At 51.1% G+C, this 19,220-nt stretch overlaps 1 protein-coding gene across 2 annotated transcripts; it reads right to left on the reverse strand.

Annotated features, from left to right (window-relative positions):
* Window positions 1-366: 366 nt before the first annotated feature.
* On the reverse strand, window positions 367-16,426 carry SLC66A3 (solute carrier family 66 member 3). Of its 2 annotated transcripts, none has more exons than XM_076000550.1 (7): window positions 16,150-16,426; window positions 10,012-10,094; window positions 9,857-9,926; window positions 7,059-7,116; window positions 6,077-6,197; window positions 3,880-3,921; window positions 367-2,095 (listed from the first exon to the last, which is right to left on the reverse strand). In XM_076000550.1, the coding sequence occupies exons 1-7, from the start codon at window positions 16,290-16,292 to the stop codon at window positions 2,004-2,006; spliced, it is 609 nt and encodes a 202-aa protein (XP_075856665.1). In that variant the 5' UTR covers window positions 16,293-16,426; the 3' UTR covers window positions 367-2,003. The 2 variants fall into 2 exon arrangements, with proteins under 2 accessions (XP_075856665.1, XP_075856666.1); XM_076000551.1 differs by lacking the exon at window positions 16,150-16,426 and adding an exon at window positions 15,216-15,334.
* Between the last annotated feature and the right edge of the window lie 2,794 nt (window positions 16,427-19,220).

The raw sequence follows: 19,220 nt of genomic DNA on the forward strand, positions 1-19,220 counted from the left end.
AAATGTTTGTTTTCTCCCAAAGGAGGAAAAACAGACCTCTTCATATAATATGTTATTAAAGGAGCTGTTTTAAGCAGTGACAAAGTACTAATAAACTATATCTAAATAAAGTATTTGTCGGAATAAAAATAAAATAATTTGTATTTATACTGATGCTCAGATTATAACTGCAAGTGAAAAAAGATTAACTTATATCTTTTAAAAATGGCATCTGTGATCCAAACTACAGAATGAATGTTTTATTTTTAGATAATCAAGTTTCTCTTCCTTTTCCCAAGCAGTTCTAAAAGGATTAACCAGTTAATTTAAAAACTGCACCTTACATAACAAAATTAGATTAAAACAAATGACAGCTTTAAGACTTAGCAGAGTTCAAAATATGAAAGTTTATTTTACATAGGAAACTAACCATTCTCTAATAAACATACTTATTGCATATAGCAGAATGTCTTCAGTTAGAATGGGAAAGTGAATTATTTTATATTTTTAAATTTTATATGAAAGGGAGAAGTTAAAAAGGGGGTTCAATTTTCTGTTGTTTTTTTTTTTCCAGTTTGTTTTCCAGTTTGTTTTGAGACAGCTTCACTCTGGCCCTGGGTAGAGTGCAGTGGCATCATCATAGCTCACAGCAACCTCAAACTCCTGGGCTCAAGTGATCCTCTAGCCTCAGCCTCCAGAGTACCTGGGACAGCAGGCACCAGCCACAACACCCAGCTAATTATTCTGTTTTTAGTAGAGACGGGGTCTCTCTTGCTCAGGCTGGTCTCAGCTGTAAGGACCAGAAGAGTTTGAAGACTTAAGCTAGATGGGGTTTTAAGAAGAGACAGCAAGGGAGATGTGACAGATTCCCTGCAAGCATTTCAAATGGTAGTGGACACGCTGGGCACTCATTAGTAAAGAACACTAGGGAGGACCAACAATTAACAGCATCTCTGGACAACAGGCCACGTGACCCGTGAGTCCACTCATGCTGTGCTCTACCCAACTGAAGACCTTCCTTCAAGCAGATGAGAAGAAAGCCTGCCGTGTCTCTTGTATTGTGGTATCATTATAACATTTTGTACTTTTTAAAACATTTACAAATAAAAGTCTGAAATAAAAAAATTTAGAAAGTGATCCTCCATATTGACATCCCTGAGTGCTGGGAATACAGACATGAGCCACTGTGCCTTGATAGAAAGTGGATTTTTAAATGTTCAGGTTTATCTTTATAGAGAAAAATACAGTATACACATAATCCTAACATGTTAAGAATAAGACACTATAATGAGAATAAAATCTATAAGAATTGGGCAGAACCTAGCAGTACTCTTTATATATTTTCAATAGACAAAACCTGGCATTTTATACCACATTCCAATAATGGTAACTGCATAGGTGTGGCCATTTTTAAAAGGCAGCATTGTGCTTGAATCAAAAAATTTCTTAGGATTTCCTCTTTTTAAGTAGAGGTTGCAGCTAACAGTAAATACCTTTTGTTAGGAATTGCTTAAGGCACAATGGTAAGTGAAAGGACTATTTTGGTACACAGACTCAAGCCGATTATATTTTGTGCTTCCTTTGCTGTCCTTGCTAGAGCGTGAGCAGGTGTTGTACCGTATTATGACATGCAAACAAGGCTGTCCTGTTATGTCTATGTTACAATTAAACTTTAGTCCCAGAAAGTGAACCCTAGTAATCTATACAGTTCCGCTTCTGACTTTCAGCACAATCCCACTCCACTCACTGCCACTGATGGGGAGGATTTGTTTTTTCTTTTTCCTATTCTTTATCTCATCAAGGATTTGTTTCTTAAAAGATTCTGAAAGTTGAAAAGTACATGCAGGAAACTGGCACTTAAACAAGTGTTGAAGTGGCTCCTTCGAGTCTAAAAAAGACTTTGGGCTTCAAAGATTCTGAAATGATTGACTCAATTTATAAAAGACCTTGATTTAGCAAGGAGCTTCTTTTTTCCTTTGGTTCAGTATTCAAAATCCGCTTTGTGGGCAGGAATAATAAATCCATCATTCAGCCTTTATAACGGTCTTCCGGTAGCGAAGTACTGTAGCTGTTACCCATATATTTAAAGCCAGCATGATCACGAAACGTATAAGAACTGAAATCAAAAAGAACAAAAGTGTGTATTAAAAACTTTTCACATAGTAGAGCAAAATCACCTCCTGCTCTAAAGTATAATTCTAAATAAAACTTTCACTCCCCACCCCTAAAATGAAACTTAATTATAGATTATGAAGACTTCGAACAACTCTGGTTCCAAGTATTTTTGGGGAAATGATCTCCCTATCATTATCTCTTGGCCATTTGGCCTGACTCCATGAATAAATAAATCCTAAAAGATTAGAGACATTTGGCTCTGGCTAAAAGGAGTATAACTTTTTAAACCTCTTCACTCCTTTGAAGTCTTAAGGTTACCAGTATAACAGAACATTCCATCTTAAGCAAAGCTAGTATAACGCATTCTGTTGATTCTTATACATTTCTTAACAGAAACACTTGCCCAAATGTCAAAGCATATTTTATATTGAAGTAACCATGAAAATGTGACTCTGTAAAAAAAATAATAAAAAACCCCAAAACTTTAACAATGACTTAACTTCCACTTTAAGGCCTGATCACCCTCTTGATAAATAAGGTTTATGAGATTTAAGATAGCTTTGTGTTTGTGAAACACATGTAAGATATTAGCTAAACTGTTTTTCAAAGGTTATCCCCAGATATACTAAGTCTCAGGAAAAGCTGTCACACATAAGAAATCAGAATTAGAATATTCTTGATCATGTAAACTTAATTTTTAGTGTGTAGGTTTGTTGTTTAGTTAGGGTTTGACTCTCCTTTCCAAGCTCAGAATTCTTGAGGTCCTGTGGAGAAGACCCGGTCTGTCTTCTCTCCAATTCCCTCCTTGATCTAGGTTTACTCTGACCAGAAGAATTTAAATCCTACAATCAGAGCTGACAAAAAGTATTGGAGCCAAAAGTACAACCTCCAGGAAGAGACCAACAAATGCATCTCTGTTCTGATGCAGTACTTCTCTATTAAATAATAATTCGCTTATGGAAGGGGTCCATGTGCTGGGGACATTGTCCAGTATTCATAGGTGACACCATCTGTTCTAATCATTTTCGAAAGACATATAGTATGCTCAATTAGGGAGTTGAAAGCCTAAGGAATTATTGATTCTTTTTTAGTTAACCAAAGTATTTTCTCCTCCATCACAGCTTTTTCTTTTAGAAACACAGAACAAGAGCATACAGTCAAGGGAGTATACCACTCCCCTGCTTTAAAAACCTTCGGGCCCTTCCTGCCGTTTGTGGGCACTTCTCTTCGGTGCCGGACGCCGACTCTGGACGCCTCGGCCACGGCCAGCCTCACCCCGCCACGCTCCCCGCCCTCCCCCGTGCCCCGGCCCTGCAGGCCTGTGTCCTCTCTGCTGCTGGCCACATGCTGCTCCTTGTCACAGTGCCCCCACCCTTTCCTGGACTAAATCTCTACCCACTGTGAGACTTCACTCCTCTTCAAGTTAATCTTCCCAGCGCCTCAGACTAGGTCTGGTTCTCAGGTGCTCGCCCTGCCCTGCGCTTTCTAAACTCATCTCACAGCAGGATCCAGTAGGTAATCGTGATCACTTGTGTCCCATCCCACTGCTGAAGTGGAGGTACCACGCAGATAGGAACCCACTCGTGCGAAGTCTGTCCCCTGTACTGCAAGTACATGGTTAATAATAAAAATGTGACTCATGAAAACCAGGAATACATTGCTGCTGTCCTCTACATCCATCATCCCTTACAGCGGAGCCCCTCTACGAACCCTAAGACACTTTCCAAATGAAGAAGGCACAAACAGCATAAAACTCAGAAGTGGGAAGAAAAATATTTTGCTTACTTGTAAAGTCATTGGTGGTCATTAAGGTTGTGACTATTCTTGCTGTAAAAGAAAATTTGCAGCAATGAATGACTTGCTTCTCAGACATTTTGGTGTTTACCTATTGTCTTTCCTTTAAATATACCAATATATACTAAGTGTTGTTGACAGACTTTTGGTAGCACATAAAACCAAACAGTACTCTATTCCATAAACATCTACCAGCCAGCCATGCGTCCTAGCCTAGTGGCTTTGAAACTGCTCATAAGAGAAGCAGCAGTTCCCAGAAGGTTCTTCGGTCCTGCCCGGGGAAGCCAGGGCTGGGGCTGAGCTTCCCCTGCCCGGCCTGTGCGCGCCAACCCGCCACGCCCCCACCCTCAAAAAGCAGCTCTATTAAATCTCATTTACATAATGAGCTTCTGGGTGGTTTTATTTAAAGAAAGGCTCTCCCTAGTTAAAAAACAATGTTTTAAATTCTACCCCTGTGTTTTATAGATAGGAAAATCTTACCCTTTTCGGAGCCTCAGTTTCCTTAAGAGTCTGACTAGAACTGTTTAATTCATTTTTCTGGTATAGCCCTTCATTTAGCAAATAAGCAGGAAATCGGGGTAACAGCTGAAACTGACACTCGTAGGCTACGTGAATTGGGAGTTAGAAAACACCACCGCCTGCAACTCAAGGTGGGCCTTTTCCTAACCCAAAACCGACCCATCACACACTCTCCCTCTGCCTAACATGTTTTGCACTTAGTATATGTCGAAGGGCAGACATCAAATCCTCTGAAATTTTGTGTGGCCAAATTGGATGACCCAAGGCTTTAGGTGCAGACACCATGTAAACAGGTGTTAAGTCAGCAATTTAAATGAAGGACATTGATCTTAAGTCAAGGGAGAGAAGACTCCAGTTAGGCAGGTGGCCGACAAGGACTCTCATGTCCTAACAGCCAAATATCTGATAAGGGTTATTATCCAACATACAGAAGGATCTCAACTCAATAGCATGAAAACAAATGACCTCAATACCGTATTAACTTAAATGTCAGAGTAAAAGGAAAAACAAATGACCTGATCTAAAAATGGGCAAAAGATCTAAATAGACATTTCTCAAAGAAGACATACAAATGGCCAACAAGTATATGAAAAAATGCTCCACATCACTAGTCATCAGAGAAGTGCAAATCAAAACCACAATAAGACACACCTCACAGCTGTCAGAATGGCCGCCATCACAAAGATGAAAGATGAATGTGGGAGAGGGAGTAGGAAGAGGGAAGCCTTGCATGCTGTTGGGCAATGTGCATCAGTACAGCCACGACGGAGAACAGTACGGAGATTCCTCCAAAAATTAACGATAGAACTGCCATGTGATCCAGAAATCCCACTAGTGGGTATACACATCCAAAGCAAATGGAATCAGTGTCTGGAAGAGGTAGCTGCGCACCCACGTTTACTTGGCACAGTTCACAATAGCCGAGACGTGGAATCAACGCAAGTGTCCATCAACAGGTGAATGGATAAAGAAAATGTGTGGTGTGTGTGTATATAAAAACTTTAACATTTTAAAAGCTAAAAATAAAACTCAACAAGTATTCATGTTAAGTAACTTTGGACAGAAAGACCCAAACCACCAACCATGGATAGAGAAATAGATCCTTTAAAATGCAGAAGAATCATGAGACAGTAAGATATCTAAAACTAGTAAATCCAATTAATATGCTAGCTCTGCATTTTTAAAATGTTTCTGCCTATATATAGTATGCATGTGTTTTAGGCAGCTCTTGCGAGAACCCAAACGAACGGTGGAAATTTTAAAGTTAAGACCAAACAATGTGGCTGCGGGAAATCCCTCCACTGCTACAAACTTCATTCATTCTTAAAAGCCAATGTATGATTTTCATCCTCTTAATATGTTACAAAGGTTCAAATTTTTAAAATAAATTAGCAGATTCAATATAATCAACCTCTTGATACTTTTCAAAGACGGGACCTGTGATTATAAGGCCTGATTTTTACTTTCACTTTTTTCTTCTTTTTCTGGCATCTGGAATATGGATCTTGCAGAAAATGGAGGGCAGTCTGCTTAAATCCCCCTTGTAAATATGGATACACTCAGCTGGGAGGTTCTGCCTGGGGAGCCAGGTCCATGGCACTTCAGAGCCAAGGTAGCAACTGCCAGGGAGACACCTGGCGCTGGAGACACACTGGCGCCAGGCCCTCACCTGCGCAGGTGTAGGCGGAGAGGCTCCAGGTCAGCGCGCTCACGGCTCCCGAGTCCCTCCTCTTCCACAGGCACTGGAGCTGCGCAAACTTACTGGCCGCACTGATGAAAGTACATAAATTCTGTTTGCAGATAAAACGTGACAGAGTCAAGAGTCTATTTGTAAAAATATAAAAATAAATTTAAAAAGTACAAGAGCACCAGATACTCCAAGCATGCCTGAAGCCAAATTTTCTGGTCAAATCATAATCAATTTGTACAATACGAGGTTGAAACCTAAGTCTGGTGAAAAAGAACGCAACAGTGAGACGTGTATTAATAACTCACAGATTCCGCTGTGCAGTGGGTCACTCATGGGCTATAGCTAGTTTGAAGTTGGGAGTAAGAATGAATCACTGCCTGGCCACAAAGGCTTATCTATCCATACCCCCCAATAAAAAATACAGAGACTGCGTTTTGGAGCCTGGGGAAAACCAGGCTGTTTGGAACTGACAAACTCCTCGACTCAAACATCAGCCCTGAATTTCCTGGCTCTTCTATAACAAGTCCACACTACGGCTGGCTCAGGCCCTGGGCTGCCTGGCAGAGTAAGATCTTCGCAAGCTAGCCTGCAGCACCCTGCATGCTGAGGGAAGAAAAGCAATATTTGGGGGGTAAAGTCAGAAAAATAGTGAGTATGAAACCAGCATGTAATTATTAGCCTAATAAGCAGCTCTCAACTGACGCTCAGTTTTTCATTATACTACGGTTAACCACCTCCCCAATCTGGTTCTCTATGGCCCCCAAAGAGAAAGTTTACAAATAAATTTGGCCCACATTTAAATGAGAATAATACCATTTAATATTTGGATAGCACTGTACTTTGATTCCCATTATCTCTTAGTGCAGCTGAAAATTGAGCAGGTTTCACATTTGATCTCGAAAGTTCTCTCCAGGGCAGCTTGCTACTTCTCACGCACGTCCTTTTCAAGGGTGGTACTCACCATGGCCAGGTCTAGGATCCACTTCTGCAGGGTGAGGATGAACCAGGAACACACCAGTCTTTCCCAGCGCTAAGGCAGACAGCAGTGGGGCACCTGGCAGGACCACCCTCCCGTCCCACCCAAACAAACCAAGACCACAGAGAGCCGCACACGGAAACCAAGCGTGGAACTGGGGGCGGTTCTGCTAGCACTTGTCAACTTTGGAGAAGACAGAAAGGGTTCTGAGTGAACATCTGCTCAGAGTTCAAAAGAACAAAGCAGATTATGAGAGAAAAACGCAAAGACACCTGTGTGCTCGGGCTGTTCCCTGGGACTGGGAACATCCTGATGGTTGTAACACCCGCTCAATCCCTCACCAGGCAGCGGTCTCAATTCACTGTCAAAAGTCAAGCACTTAAAAGGGAGGACCCACACTGCAGAGTAGGAATGTTCTGCGAAACTGGGGTGATGTGGACCTGTTCACCGATCCCCGTCCCACCAGCTCCACCCTAGAAACGATGCAGCTGAGTGACGGCTGAAGAGGGCGCTGGAACGGCCGGCCAGGAGTCTCGGGACGGCCCTGAACCAGGCACTTCCGTCTCTTGACCTGGTTTGTCTATCTGTAACGTGCACCTAGCATTCTTGCCCCGTCTACCTGCTGAATGCCAACAGCCACATCACTGGGACTCAAAAGATTGCCGTGATTATAACTAACACCATTAATTAAATGAAGGGATTGAAATGTATGGCGCCCTGTGCTAAAAGTCAGCAGAACTGAATATTAGCAGCCTGGTCAATGCCAGGTGGCAGCCTGAATCCAGCTGGATGAATTGTTTTCAAAACAGTCTATAACTCAATTTTTTTTTTTTTTTGAGACAGAGTCTCGCTTTGTTGCCCAGGCTAGAGTGAGTGCCATGGCGTCAGCCTAGCTCACAGCAACCTCAAACTCCTGGGCTCAAGCAATCCTCCTGCCTCAGCCTCCCGAGTAGCTGGGACTACAGGCATGTGCCACCATGCCTGGCTAATTTTTTTCTGTATATATTAGTTGGCCAATTAATTTCTTTCTATTTATAGTAGAGATGGGGTCTCGCTCTTGCTCAGGTTGGTTTCGAACTCCTGAACTCAAACGATCCGCCCGACTTGGCCTCCCAGAGAGCTAGGATTACAGGCGTGAGCCACCGCGCCTGGCCTCTAACTCAATTTTTTAAGTTGATTTTTGTGATTTTCTTTTTGCCCAAGTCTATACCATCCCACCTCCATGTACTCGAAATATATATTTTATAGAATTTGAGTGGCAATAGGAGCTACTGAGATGCTACAGAGGATTTCTTTGTAGGGTTGCCAGATTTGGCAAATAAAAATACAGACACCCAGTTTAATATGAATTTCAGGTCAACAACAAATAATCTTTAAGTATATAAGTATACCCATGCAGTACTGGGGACAATCTTACACTTTATGAAATATTCGTTGTTAATACAATGACCCTACTTATTTGCTGTCCATGAGGCACGACTGACAGGTTATAAACACCTGCTGACAACAGACTTGCCCTGAGCACCCACAGCTCTGAATAACTTACCCTCAGCACCCACACCGTACCTTCAGCCTCACCATTTGCACAGAGAAGCTGTTGCATTTTATTTCAAAAGTAAATTACATGATGCTTTTCATCTGCAATGCACTGTTCTCAAAAACCTTTACCCAGCTGGGAATGACCGTGATCTGCGGAGGTGCAGCACGCGGGGCACCCCCTTTCTGCAGAGCCAGGGAGCTTGCGGCTCAGTGAGACCATGGAGGGCCCCGCCGCGCCAGAGCCCAGCTGCCCCTGCAGACCCGGGCTGCAGAGCCGCCTTGCAGTAAACCCAGCACTACGGCCCTGGCATTTACTCAGCTGCTCTGTGTTGCTGGTACTTCCTTTTGCACAACTCTAAAGGTAGATGTCATTATCCCATCTTGCAGATGGGGAGCTGCAGCTCAGAGCATGGGGTGGGGCTGCCCTGTCTGATTCTGGGCCAGCTGCTTCCCGACCCCCAACACCCACGTCCCAACACCCACGACCTCACAGGCCACATCCCCACGGGCTGCTCCTTCCCTCCTTCCTCCTACCTAAACAGCTCAGAGCCTGTCACAGCCACAGCGGGACCCTGCCTGCCCATCCTGCCCTGCCATTCACAAAACTCCCGCCTTCTAAGCAGCGTGCAGTGTAGTGAGAGAATCTGGGCGAGTCTTTACAAAGAGTGGGAACAAATACTCGCCCTCCTACATGGGAGCCACCCCTTGAGCCTCCTGGCCACGCTGACGCTGGGACCCCAAGGCTACGCCTCCAGACCACTGTCTGGACCAGGAGCAGAACCCGCTGGGGCCCAGCCTCGGGAGCCCAGGCCGCCCATGCCTGGCAGCGAGCGGCTGGTAACGGGCGTGGCCGCACAGTGATCAACACCAGACATCCTTGTTATCAAGGTCTCTGGGGCTATTTTCAGAAAAGGAAAAAATGTCCAAGATAAACCAGTACCGTTGTGCCATGCTGCCCTGAGCAGGGGCTGACTGTGCGTTCCAGCATGCTCGGCAATGCCATGCTAAGGCGACACTCCACTCGGGCCATTGGCACAAGCCAGGCGCCCTGGCCGTGGCGGGGAGGCCGCTGCCAGGGACTGTACCGAGGGCACCTCTGGTCCGTGTTGATACATCTGCATTTGGGATTCTTCTCTAGTGTAACCAAAAAACACATATCTGGTAAAGGACCCTGCTTCACGACGAGAATTGTCAGCAACCAACACGCCCAAGCCCATTTCTGACTCTGATGCCGAAAAGGATACGCAGCAATGTAGGGTGTGGCCTGTTTCATGCTCCCACTGAAGTGAAAGACGCAGAGCAGGAGGATGACGTCTGCAAGAGGAAGGCTCTGAGTGAGGGGGAGGGGAGGCGGGGGAGGGGAGGCGGGCGGGGAGGGGCGTGGAAGGGACGTTGTTACCTTGCGCGATGAGGATAGGGTACTCCAGGTAGGTCAGCAGCGGGTACCCGTAGTGACACTGGTACCGCAGGAACACCAGGAACCTGGGGGAGGACGACACAGACTCACACGGCCGCCCCGCAACAGCCACCCAGATCCCAGGAGCCACGTTCCTTTGCCAAATCCTGTGAGTGGTGGCCGGGAGCCCCACTGCATGCATGGTTCTCAGTCTGATAATCTGAGCCGGACACCGTGGCTCCCTCCTGCAACACCAGCACTTTGGGACGCTGAGGCAGAAGGATCACATGAGTCCAGGAGTTCGAGACCACTCTGGACAACATAGTGAGACTCCATCTCTACGGAGAAATCAAAAATGAGCCAGGCATGGTGGCGCATGCCTGTAGCTCCAGCTACTCAGGAGGACAAGGCAGGAGGATGGCTTGAGCCCAGGAGTTGGAGGCTGCAGTGAGCTATGACGATGCCACTGCACTCTAGCCTGGGTGACAAGGGAGATCTCATTTCTAAAAAAAGAATTAAAAATAAAGAATCTGAATGATTTTAGGAGCATCCAGAACTTTCTGGGAGCTGGACCCGAGTGCACTATCCATGCTCTACCCAGTCCTTTGAGATGTCCATTGACAAAGGGTGTCCACAGAAGGCAGGTCACTGACCCTCTGCAACACGAGAGACCCGGGCCCGCCAGTCTCTAAGGCTAGGTGGTCACCTGGCCCCCAGCCACCGCCCCCCAGCTGCTGCAGGCATCACCCCGAGAAGCTGCAGAGGAGCAGGGGACCAGAGGGGGCCGGATCCACGCCTGGATGGGAGGTTCCAGACCTTGCGTGTCAGTCACAACGCCACCTGGGTGCCGCGTGCTGCCTTCCAGAAGTGCAGCCCCGTCCAGGAGACAGCAGGCGGGAAGGGCTTGAAGACCACCCTCAATCCCTCTAAGGGACTCCTGGCTCTGTGACGGCCCCACCCTCCTCGGGAGACACGCCCGAACCTCCGCCACCCCGCTCACACCCTGGCCCTATCACCTCCCTCAGGACCTGAGTCCCCAATGTCCCCTGGGCTGCCTGTCTCTGTCCCACCACCCAGCAGTACAGTTGCCCCACAGGTGTGTTCAGTCCAGACCGCGGGGACAGGAAGGAAGGGAGCCCGCACCACGGAGCATCAACCCACACTCGGGGCCCAGGGCCTCACTCCCCAAGCTGGGGAGGGCTCACAGAAAACTGGCTTTAGCACAGAACTTGCGCCTGCCCCATCCTGCTCTGACAGCCTGCAACGCCAGGCTGAATGAGGGCCGGGGAGGGGGTCACAGGAGGGGAGGTGGGGCCCAGGTGTCACCCTGAGCATGTGGGTCTCCCCCAGGCCTGGGCACCTGTGTGACCAGCAGGACCCCAGGCCTGGCTGCAGGATCCCAGCTTCAGGGGCAAGCAGGTGCCTGGCCTCCTGCGCAGCCCCTTCTGGTACCTGGGAGAGGGAGCCCAGGGGACTGGGGAGGCTGCCTCCCACCTGAAAGGACAGTCAGTCCATCTTGCTAGCAAAACAACAGAAAGATGAGCTCTCCGCTCTGTGTCTCTGACAGGCACGTTATGGAGCTCTGTTTTCACAACATCTTAAAGGAGCCCAGCAAACAGAAAGGAACTGCAAATTGTTTTCTTTTCCCATCACTAGATCACTAGACCTATGACTAAGACGGCCCTTTTACAATCTGCTTTCATAGCCTCCTGTGCTCCTGAGAAGTTCCCAGACTGACAGCAGGGACCAACTTCAGCCCTCAGATCCTGCCCCAAATCCCATCTTTCTGCCGTCAGCCTGCCACTAAGAAGAGGAGCCGTAGGACAGTTCACAGCACCCTGTTAATTTGGCTACAGCCATACATCATCTTTCGCTCTACCCACCCACCCCCTTTTTTTTTTTTTTTTTTTACAATTCCTAAATAAAAGGTCTGAGTAACCAGCTTTCTATGCCAATACACTCTTCCTCCCCCCCTTTCCTGTTGGCCCTTTGTCCTCCCAGGAAAAGTTAAACTTCTTTCCATCCTAATGCTTGTCCAGAGAGATCTTCCTCAAACCCGCGTGCACCAGCTGCGCACCCAGCCCTGCCCCCTCTGCAGCGCCCAGCCCGGCGGCCGCAGACCGTGAGAGAAGGCCACGGGGCCCTGGCCACCCGCACACCTGCGCTCTGTCCACGCTCCCCCGGACACAGCCTGAGACCCCAGAACCAGGCAGTGTCCCTGCTGTGCTCCCCTTCAGGCCTCACGCAAGCTGGCCTCTGCATCTTACAGATTACTTGGGGAAACTGAGGCCCAAGCAAGCCAAGCCCATACAAGAACTCAGAAAAGATGAAGAGCCTGGATGTCCTGACACCAGTCTGGGTGCAGCCATCAACATCCCCCCATCGTCTATCCCTGCTTGGCAGCACCCAAACTTCCCACGGCTCCTGCGGCCAGGGTGTGGGGCCGTGTCTTTATTTTTCAATGTTTCTTTTAACTGAAAATAGCAAAAATGCTCATTATAATAGAATCAGACCAGACGGTCATGTGACACCAGCCCCGCTAGCTTGTGTGTATTCCCTGCCTGCCCCGTGGACGCATTCGAGTTTTCTGCCTTAACTCACCTGCCACCCAGACGCAGGGAGGTGGGTAGCCTGAGACAGAGAGGCAGAGCTGGGAGTTGAACTCTGCACTTTTCCAGAAGATTCTTACCCAGAGGCCAACACTCTGCTGCCTAGAACTAAACTGGGGGAGTAGAAGGGGCCCCTGTGCTCTGGAGGGGCAGCCGTGTGGCCACTTCACACCCGCCCACACTACGGGCTCCAGGGCCTGGCCCTTGGCGTCCTCGCCCAGACTTTAGGCTCCTGCAACCCACCCACCGGTACCCCAGTGGCTTATTTATCCAAACAACTAGACACCCCTATCTGCAGCTGGCCGCCTTGCCTTAGGACACTGGGTGTGGCCGCCTCTTGCCAGGGAAGCACTAAAGCTTTCCCTAGCACAGGACCTTCATGTCTTTTCTACCCTCGCCTTCCAGATCTCCTAACTCACCGCCCTCCACACTCTTCTCTCCTCCTGGCTGGATATCATTCAACATACCCTTGCCTTCCTCTGAAATAATCCCTAATATTTCCCACTGCTTCCTCTGTGCCTCCCTCCAGGGACCCCTGCTGGCTGCTGTCCCTCTACGATATTCTAACCCTCAAAGGGATCCCTCAAGCTCCACTCTGCTCACTCTCGTTCCCCTTTAGGAAACTGAGCCCACAGGCCAACCCTATGCGGATCACCTGTGCTTTCTCCCCTCCCACACTGACCCCAACCCACGACTTCAAGGACACCGCCTTACCAGCCATACTGTGACCACAGCCACCTCCCCTGCTCAGGGACAGTTCTTCTGGTGCAATGGAACACTCACCTGCTGTGTCAGTACATCCACCCCGGTCCTTGTCTCCCTGTCACGGTGGTCCCTCAATGAACTCTATGCGTTCCTCCAGCGCCGCCTACCAGAGCTGTCACGAGTGGCAGTAAACCAAGTACTTCCTCAGCCATGCTCCCCTCTACCAGTCGCCCCTCCACCAGCCGACCAGGCCTATAGCCCCTAACTACACCCCCACCCCACCCCCAGCAGGAAGTAGTCGGAAAGAGATGCGGCGCCCATCATAAACAAAAGGCCGGGATGTAAGGCTTGTGGTGGGCCTCCTCCCCACCCTAGATCACAAAGAAAAGGCTCACAAGACCAGACCTACCAAGAACAACTGCCAAGCACCCCTGAAAACAACAACACCTGGATCCCCCCCCCATAAGAAAGTTTTGGTTCCTGAATTCTGCAAATACCACCAGCCCCTCCTATTTCTCAATGACTGCCACAGGTCACAGTGGAAAACCCCAGCTCTTCCCGACAAAAGTCCCTAGCCCACCCCAAACAGCATAAAGGCCCAGCAACCCTCCAAACGGATGCAACTTCTCGGGCCCCCTCTCTTGGGACCCACAGACCTCGCCTGGGAGCGCTCAGTAAAGCCACGTTGTTTGGCCCCACTTTCTGGACGTCACAGTGACCACCTTGGGGCTTCCTCCGCTTTAACTCCGGCTGTCCCCCCATCAGCTGGTCAGGGGGCCTCCAGGCAGGCAGCACCTGAGGAGTCAGGCAGACACTGCACCCACCCCACCTGGGCCTCCCCAGGGAAGGCTGGGGGAGGTGGGAGGGAAGAGGGCAGGGAGAAGGGGAAGAGTGGGTGAGAGGGCCGCCACTGCTGAGTCGCCAGCCTGCTCAGGTTCCTACCGTCTGGGATGAAAACAATACTTACCTGCTGAGGCAGTGGTGAGGATCAAGTACAGTAACGCGCACAGCCGCTGAGTAACTCAGAGGGAGTGATCAGGGAACGGGAACTCTTATACTAAATCGCTGGGGAGATGGAGCTAAAATTGATTGGGATCCAGTGGTGGAGCTGGATTGCTTGCAGCTGGCTCGCAGCTGGGCCCTGACCCAGCCAAGCCACTAGGGAAGTCTGCGGACCAGCAGCAAGCCCCTCAGACAGCCCACCCGCCTCCGGCTCGCACTCCGCTGCCAGAGATTTCCTGGGAGGCTTTATCTGCATAGGGCAACCATGTTCCACAGTGGAATCCACACCGCACTTCCCACCACTTCCCCCAGAGCTCAGAGCAGCTTTTTGCCAGGCATTCTGGTGGTAACTCATTTCCCCTCGAAATCATTTATTACTCCTGTAAAGAGAAATAAAAATCTCAAGGATTCCCCCAGCCCCCAACTCCTCATGCAAAAGGGAGGCTCAGGCCTGGGGGCTGAGTCAGGCAACAGCCCCTCCCACATGGACAGCTGTTACTAACATTACTAGTCAGCCAGAGCCGCAGGAAAAATAAAGGCCTCGGGCATCCTGGAGGACTGCCCGCCCCACCCGGCCTGGCAGATGATGGGTGAGGAAATTCTTTGCTGGCCGCCCATCAACAAGGGCATGCAGATTGTATGTAACTGCAGGTCTGCAGGCCAGTCTAGCTCCTAAAGCTAAAGCCTGTTGGATTCCACACTAGCAATGTGACTATGCGTTTAGCTTCCCAGGTGCAGAACAGAGAAAAGATGAGACTAAACATTCCTCCACCTGCCCAGGTCACCTACATGATTGATTCTTCCTTCACTCCCTTTTCCTCAAACAGGCCCCTTAGCTTCTGTGAAACTGGATCTCCTGGCACTAGTTGGAGCCTCACAAGAACTACTCACCTGCCTCTCTGCCCGCCCCTTTCCTCCTTTTCCTTCTGTATCCAATCCCTCTTAGGGAGCACCGGCCACAGGTGCATCTGTGCTGTGTGCTTGTCCCGGTATGGCCTCAAACTTCAGCTTAATAAGCCTCTGTTGGTTAAGACCTGTCTGGGTCACTGATTTTGCATTGTCACACCTCACTGCTGCCTACACCGCCGTCCCCCTCCCCCACGAGGAGGGTAGGTACGCCTCCACCACCTGGCCCTTCTTTGAGTGTCGTGTTTGCAGGACTCTGGAGTGCACAGACATATTAGCAAACTTGTAGCCTCTCTGCCTAGTCATCTGTCCCCTGCCAGCCTTTCCCGTGGCAGAGAGCGCAGAAGGGAACCTCTCCCTCCCCCACAGCCGCACTGCCAGGCCTCCCAACCAGGTTCACACCTCTGCTTTCCAGGCTCAGGTCAGTAAGCCAGGGGTGAGCGTGCCCCCTCCGGGTCTCCCACGGACAAACTGGCACCGGGAGTCCGTTGGGCTCCTCCACGCATGTCTGACTCCTGCCCGAATCCCGCCTCCTCCTCTCCCTCCAAAGGTCTCCCCATCGTCTGAGTCTATAGAAATCTTAGTTCAAACTCTTGTTTTTCCGGTGAGAAAACCGAGGCCGGAGAAAGTTGATGGTGTGGGGCGGGCTTAGGGATGCTGTGAGAGCCTCATTCTGCTATGACTCGGTTTTCCCATCTGTACAATGGGCGTGCGCAGTCAATGCAAATCACGGAAGGCTCGGCCAAGCAGTCTAGGAGGGTGGTGAGGAGAGTCGGGAAGTCCTGCCCCGCGCGGCCCAGAGGCTCCCGAGTTAACCCGTGGCCGCCCGGCTGCACCACCGAGCTCCGGGGTCGTCCCGCCCTTCTTGGCGCGCTCGCAGGGGGCAGAGGGAGGGCGGAAGGGGCAGCCTCGGCCTTACCCCGCCAGCTCCAGCAGCAAGCTCGGGAGGCTGACGCCCCGCGCGCTGCGCGCCGCCAGCACGGCGGAGATCTGCGGCAGCTTGAGCGCCGCGCACACGGCCAGCGTGCTCCAGTTGCAGAAGCGCAGCAGCGCGGCCTCCATGGCGCAGGACGCGGGGTCCGCTCGCAGCGCCCAGGGCCGCTCGGTCTCAGCCGCCCCGCTCGGCCCAACCCTTCCGCCTGCCCCGCGCTCGGCCGGGGCTTGCCCGCCCAGCTGCCGCCGGGACCCGCCCGAACCCGCCCAATATGCGCCCAGCCCCGGACTCGCCCCGCCTCCGACCACGCCCCGCACCGCCCCCGACTTGTCCCGCCTCCGAGCCCACCTCGCTCCCGGATTCGCCCGCTACTGGAGTCGCCCCGCCTCCGAGCCCACCTCGCTCCCGGATTCGCCCGCTACTGGAGTCGCCCCGCCTCCGAGCCCACCTCGCTCCCGGATTCGCCCGCTACTGGAGTCGCCCCGCCTCCGAGCCCACCTCGCTCCCGGATTCGCCCGCTACTGGAGTCGCCCCGCCTCCGAGCCCACCTCGTCCCGCCCATCACTGGCATGGCCCCGCCCCCGATTCGCCCCGCCTCCGAGCCCACCTCGCTCCCGGATTCGCCCGCTACTGGAGTCGCCCCGCCTCTACACTCGCCCCGCCTTTAGACTCGCCCCGCCTTTAGACTCGCCCCGCCTCCGAGCCCACCTCGTCCCGCCCATCCCTGGCATTGCCCCGCCCCCGGACTCGCCCCGCCCCGCCCCCAGCGGCGGCCCCGGCCGGGCCAGCCCGACGCTTTCTGTGGCTGACTCCCGTCCCGCGCTCTCCGACTCGCGGTGAGGACCCGCCGGTATCGCCCCGCGGCCCCGCTCTCCCGCGGCTGGGGGCCGAGGGCCAACGCGCGCCCGCAGGGGAGGGGACTGTCCTGCTGGAATTCCTTCACCCCAACGAGCTGAGTTCCTCTGAGCACCGCGGGGGGGAACCTGGCGGGACGCCAGCGCCCCCGTCGTGTGCGTGTCCAAGTGCGCCCGCGGCCACGGGCTGGGGCGGCCGCGGGACGGCGCGGGGACGCAGCGCGGCCGCTCGTGGCGCGCCCTCCCGGAGCGGCGGGGCGGGGAACCCAGCCTCCCCGCCTCCCTCCCGGACTCCGGCCGCCGGAGCGACCCTGTCCCGGAGGAGGTGAAGCGGACCCCGCCCACCGGGGAAGGCGACCGGACGGGGCTCCGAGCAGCCCCGACTCGCGTCTGTGCTGGGGCCGGACCGCGAACCCAGGAAAGTCACAAAATGCGGTGCTGAGTCTGGAGCCTCAGCTGGGCGTGTCTTGCTCTTGCACACGCAGGTCTCCATCTCCTAACCTCAAGGGATCCTCCCACCTCAGCCTCCCAGACTGCTAGACTTTCTTCATTTTAAAGGGGGGGGGGGAAGCATTCCCAACTCAGAAGGTGATTGAGAGGCATACAGTAGGTGCTCAGTATGTATAGTCATTCCCCAACAGGTGCAGACTTGCAACCGAGTTTGGGAGTTGTGAACACTGGCTTTTGGGGGCTGGGTGGTCCTAGCTGGAGTCCTGTTTGGGCCTGTGGGAGGTGTTTGGGTCCAAGCTCCCACCCCCCAGCTGGGACACCCCGGCAGCTTGCTGGCCCTGCAGCCCAGATGACCATCTCAGAACAGCTCATCTTCAAGGCTCCTCTGCACCTTCAGGAGGTCGGGCAGTGCTTGGATGGGGTTTCTGCAGTGCGCACCCGGGAGATCTCTCCAGCACAAGACAGTGCCATGTTGGAGACCTCTGCCTCGTCTTCCCTCCACGGCTACACTGGACACAGCCAGCTACGTGAGCCCGACCCTATGTGGCCACAGCTGAGCAGAGCGTGACTGAAGCTGTCCTCCCCTTCAGGAGGGACTTAGAATTGAGCAATGACTGACTGCATTACCCCTCTCACCCCCTACCCTCTTCAGCAGGGGAGAGTCAACTCAGGAGCCTTTGGTGGTGGCATTTCCCTCACCTTAATTTTTTTTAACTTCCTAAACCTATAGGAAGGTTGCAAGAATAGCACCTTGAATACTCATGTACTCTTCACCTAGATGAGTCAATTAGTGATATTTTAATCTAGGTAAGCTCTATTTGTCTCTATTTACACACCATGTGTGATGGACATCATGTTGTTTTGCCAGACACTTCCGCACACTCCTCCTAAGGACAAGGGTTTCTTCTACAGAACCGCAGTGGAACTGCCCCACTCTGCACCTTAACACTGGCACAGTGCTCTTCTCTCATATTTAGTCCACGTTACCTCATATCTAGTCTGCAGAGTGTCCTTCGTGGCTGCTTTTGCTTAGACCCAGGAGCCGGTCAAAGATCTTGGTCTGAACCATCCTTAATCTGAGTCACTTCCTCACCCTTCCTTTGTCTTTTATGGCATTGATATTTTCGAAGAATCAAGGCCAGCTATTCAGCAGAATGTTCCTCAATTTGGGTTTTCCTAGAATTTCTTCCTGATTACACTACGGTCACACTTTTTTTTCTTTGTGGGGGGAGTGATCCCTGGGTACAATGCTCCTGGGTGCAGTGCTCCTGGGTGGTGCGGGCATTGTCACCGTGCGTCCCATGTGGAGGTGCTCATGTCACCTGTCCTGTTATTGGTGAGGGTAAGTTTAACAATTTGGTTTATGCAGCATCTTCTAGACTTCAGCATTTACAGGTCTCTAAGAAGCCTTCACCATGGGACCAGGCATGGTGGCTCACGCCTGTAATCCTAGCACTTTGGGAGGCTGAGGTGGGCAGATCGCTCAAGGTCAGTAGTTCCAAACCAGCCTGAGCGAAAGTGAGACCTTGTCTATACTATAAATAGAAATTAATTGGCCAACTAATATATATAGAAAAATTTAGCCAGGCATGGTGGTGCATGCCTGTAGTCCCAACTACTCTGGAGGCTGAGGCAGCAGGATTGCTTGAGCCCAGGAGTTTGAGGTTGCTGTGAGCTAGGCTGACGCCACAGCACTCACTCTAGCCTGGACAACAAAGCGAGACTCAGTCTCAAACAAAAACAAAGAAGAAA

Source organism: Microcebus murinus, chromosome 3 (genome assembly GCF_040939455.1).
Source record: "Microcebus murinus isolate Inina chromosome 3, M.murinus_Inina_mat1.0, whole genome shotgun sequence".
NCBI classification, from domain to species: domain Eukaryota; kingdom Metazoa; phylum Chordata; class Mammalia; order Primates; family Cheirogaleidae; genus Microcebus; species Microcebus murinus.

Excerpts from the sequence above, each read along its gene's own strand:
- SLC66A3 (XM_076000550.1), bottom strand. The coding sequence starts at position 16,292 with ATGGAGGCCGCGCTGCTGCGCTTCTGCAACTGGAGCACGCTGGCCGTG. Across the intron at positions 7,117-9,856 it reads GCCACACCCTACATTGCTGC|ACTGGTGTGTTCCTGGTTCA; the intron begins GTATCCTTTTCG and ends GCGCTGGGAAAG. Across the intron at positions 3,922-6,076 it reads CTCCGCCTACACCTGCGCAG|CAAGAATAGTCACAACCTTA; the intron begins GTGAGGGCCTGG and ends TTTCTTTTACAG.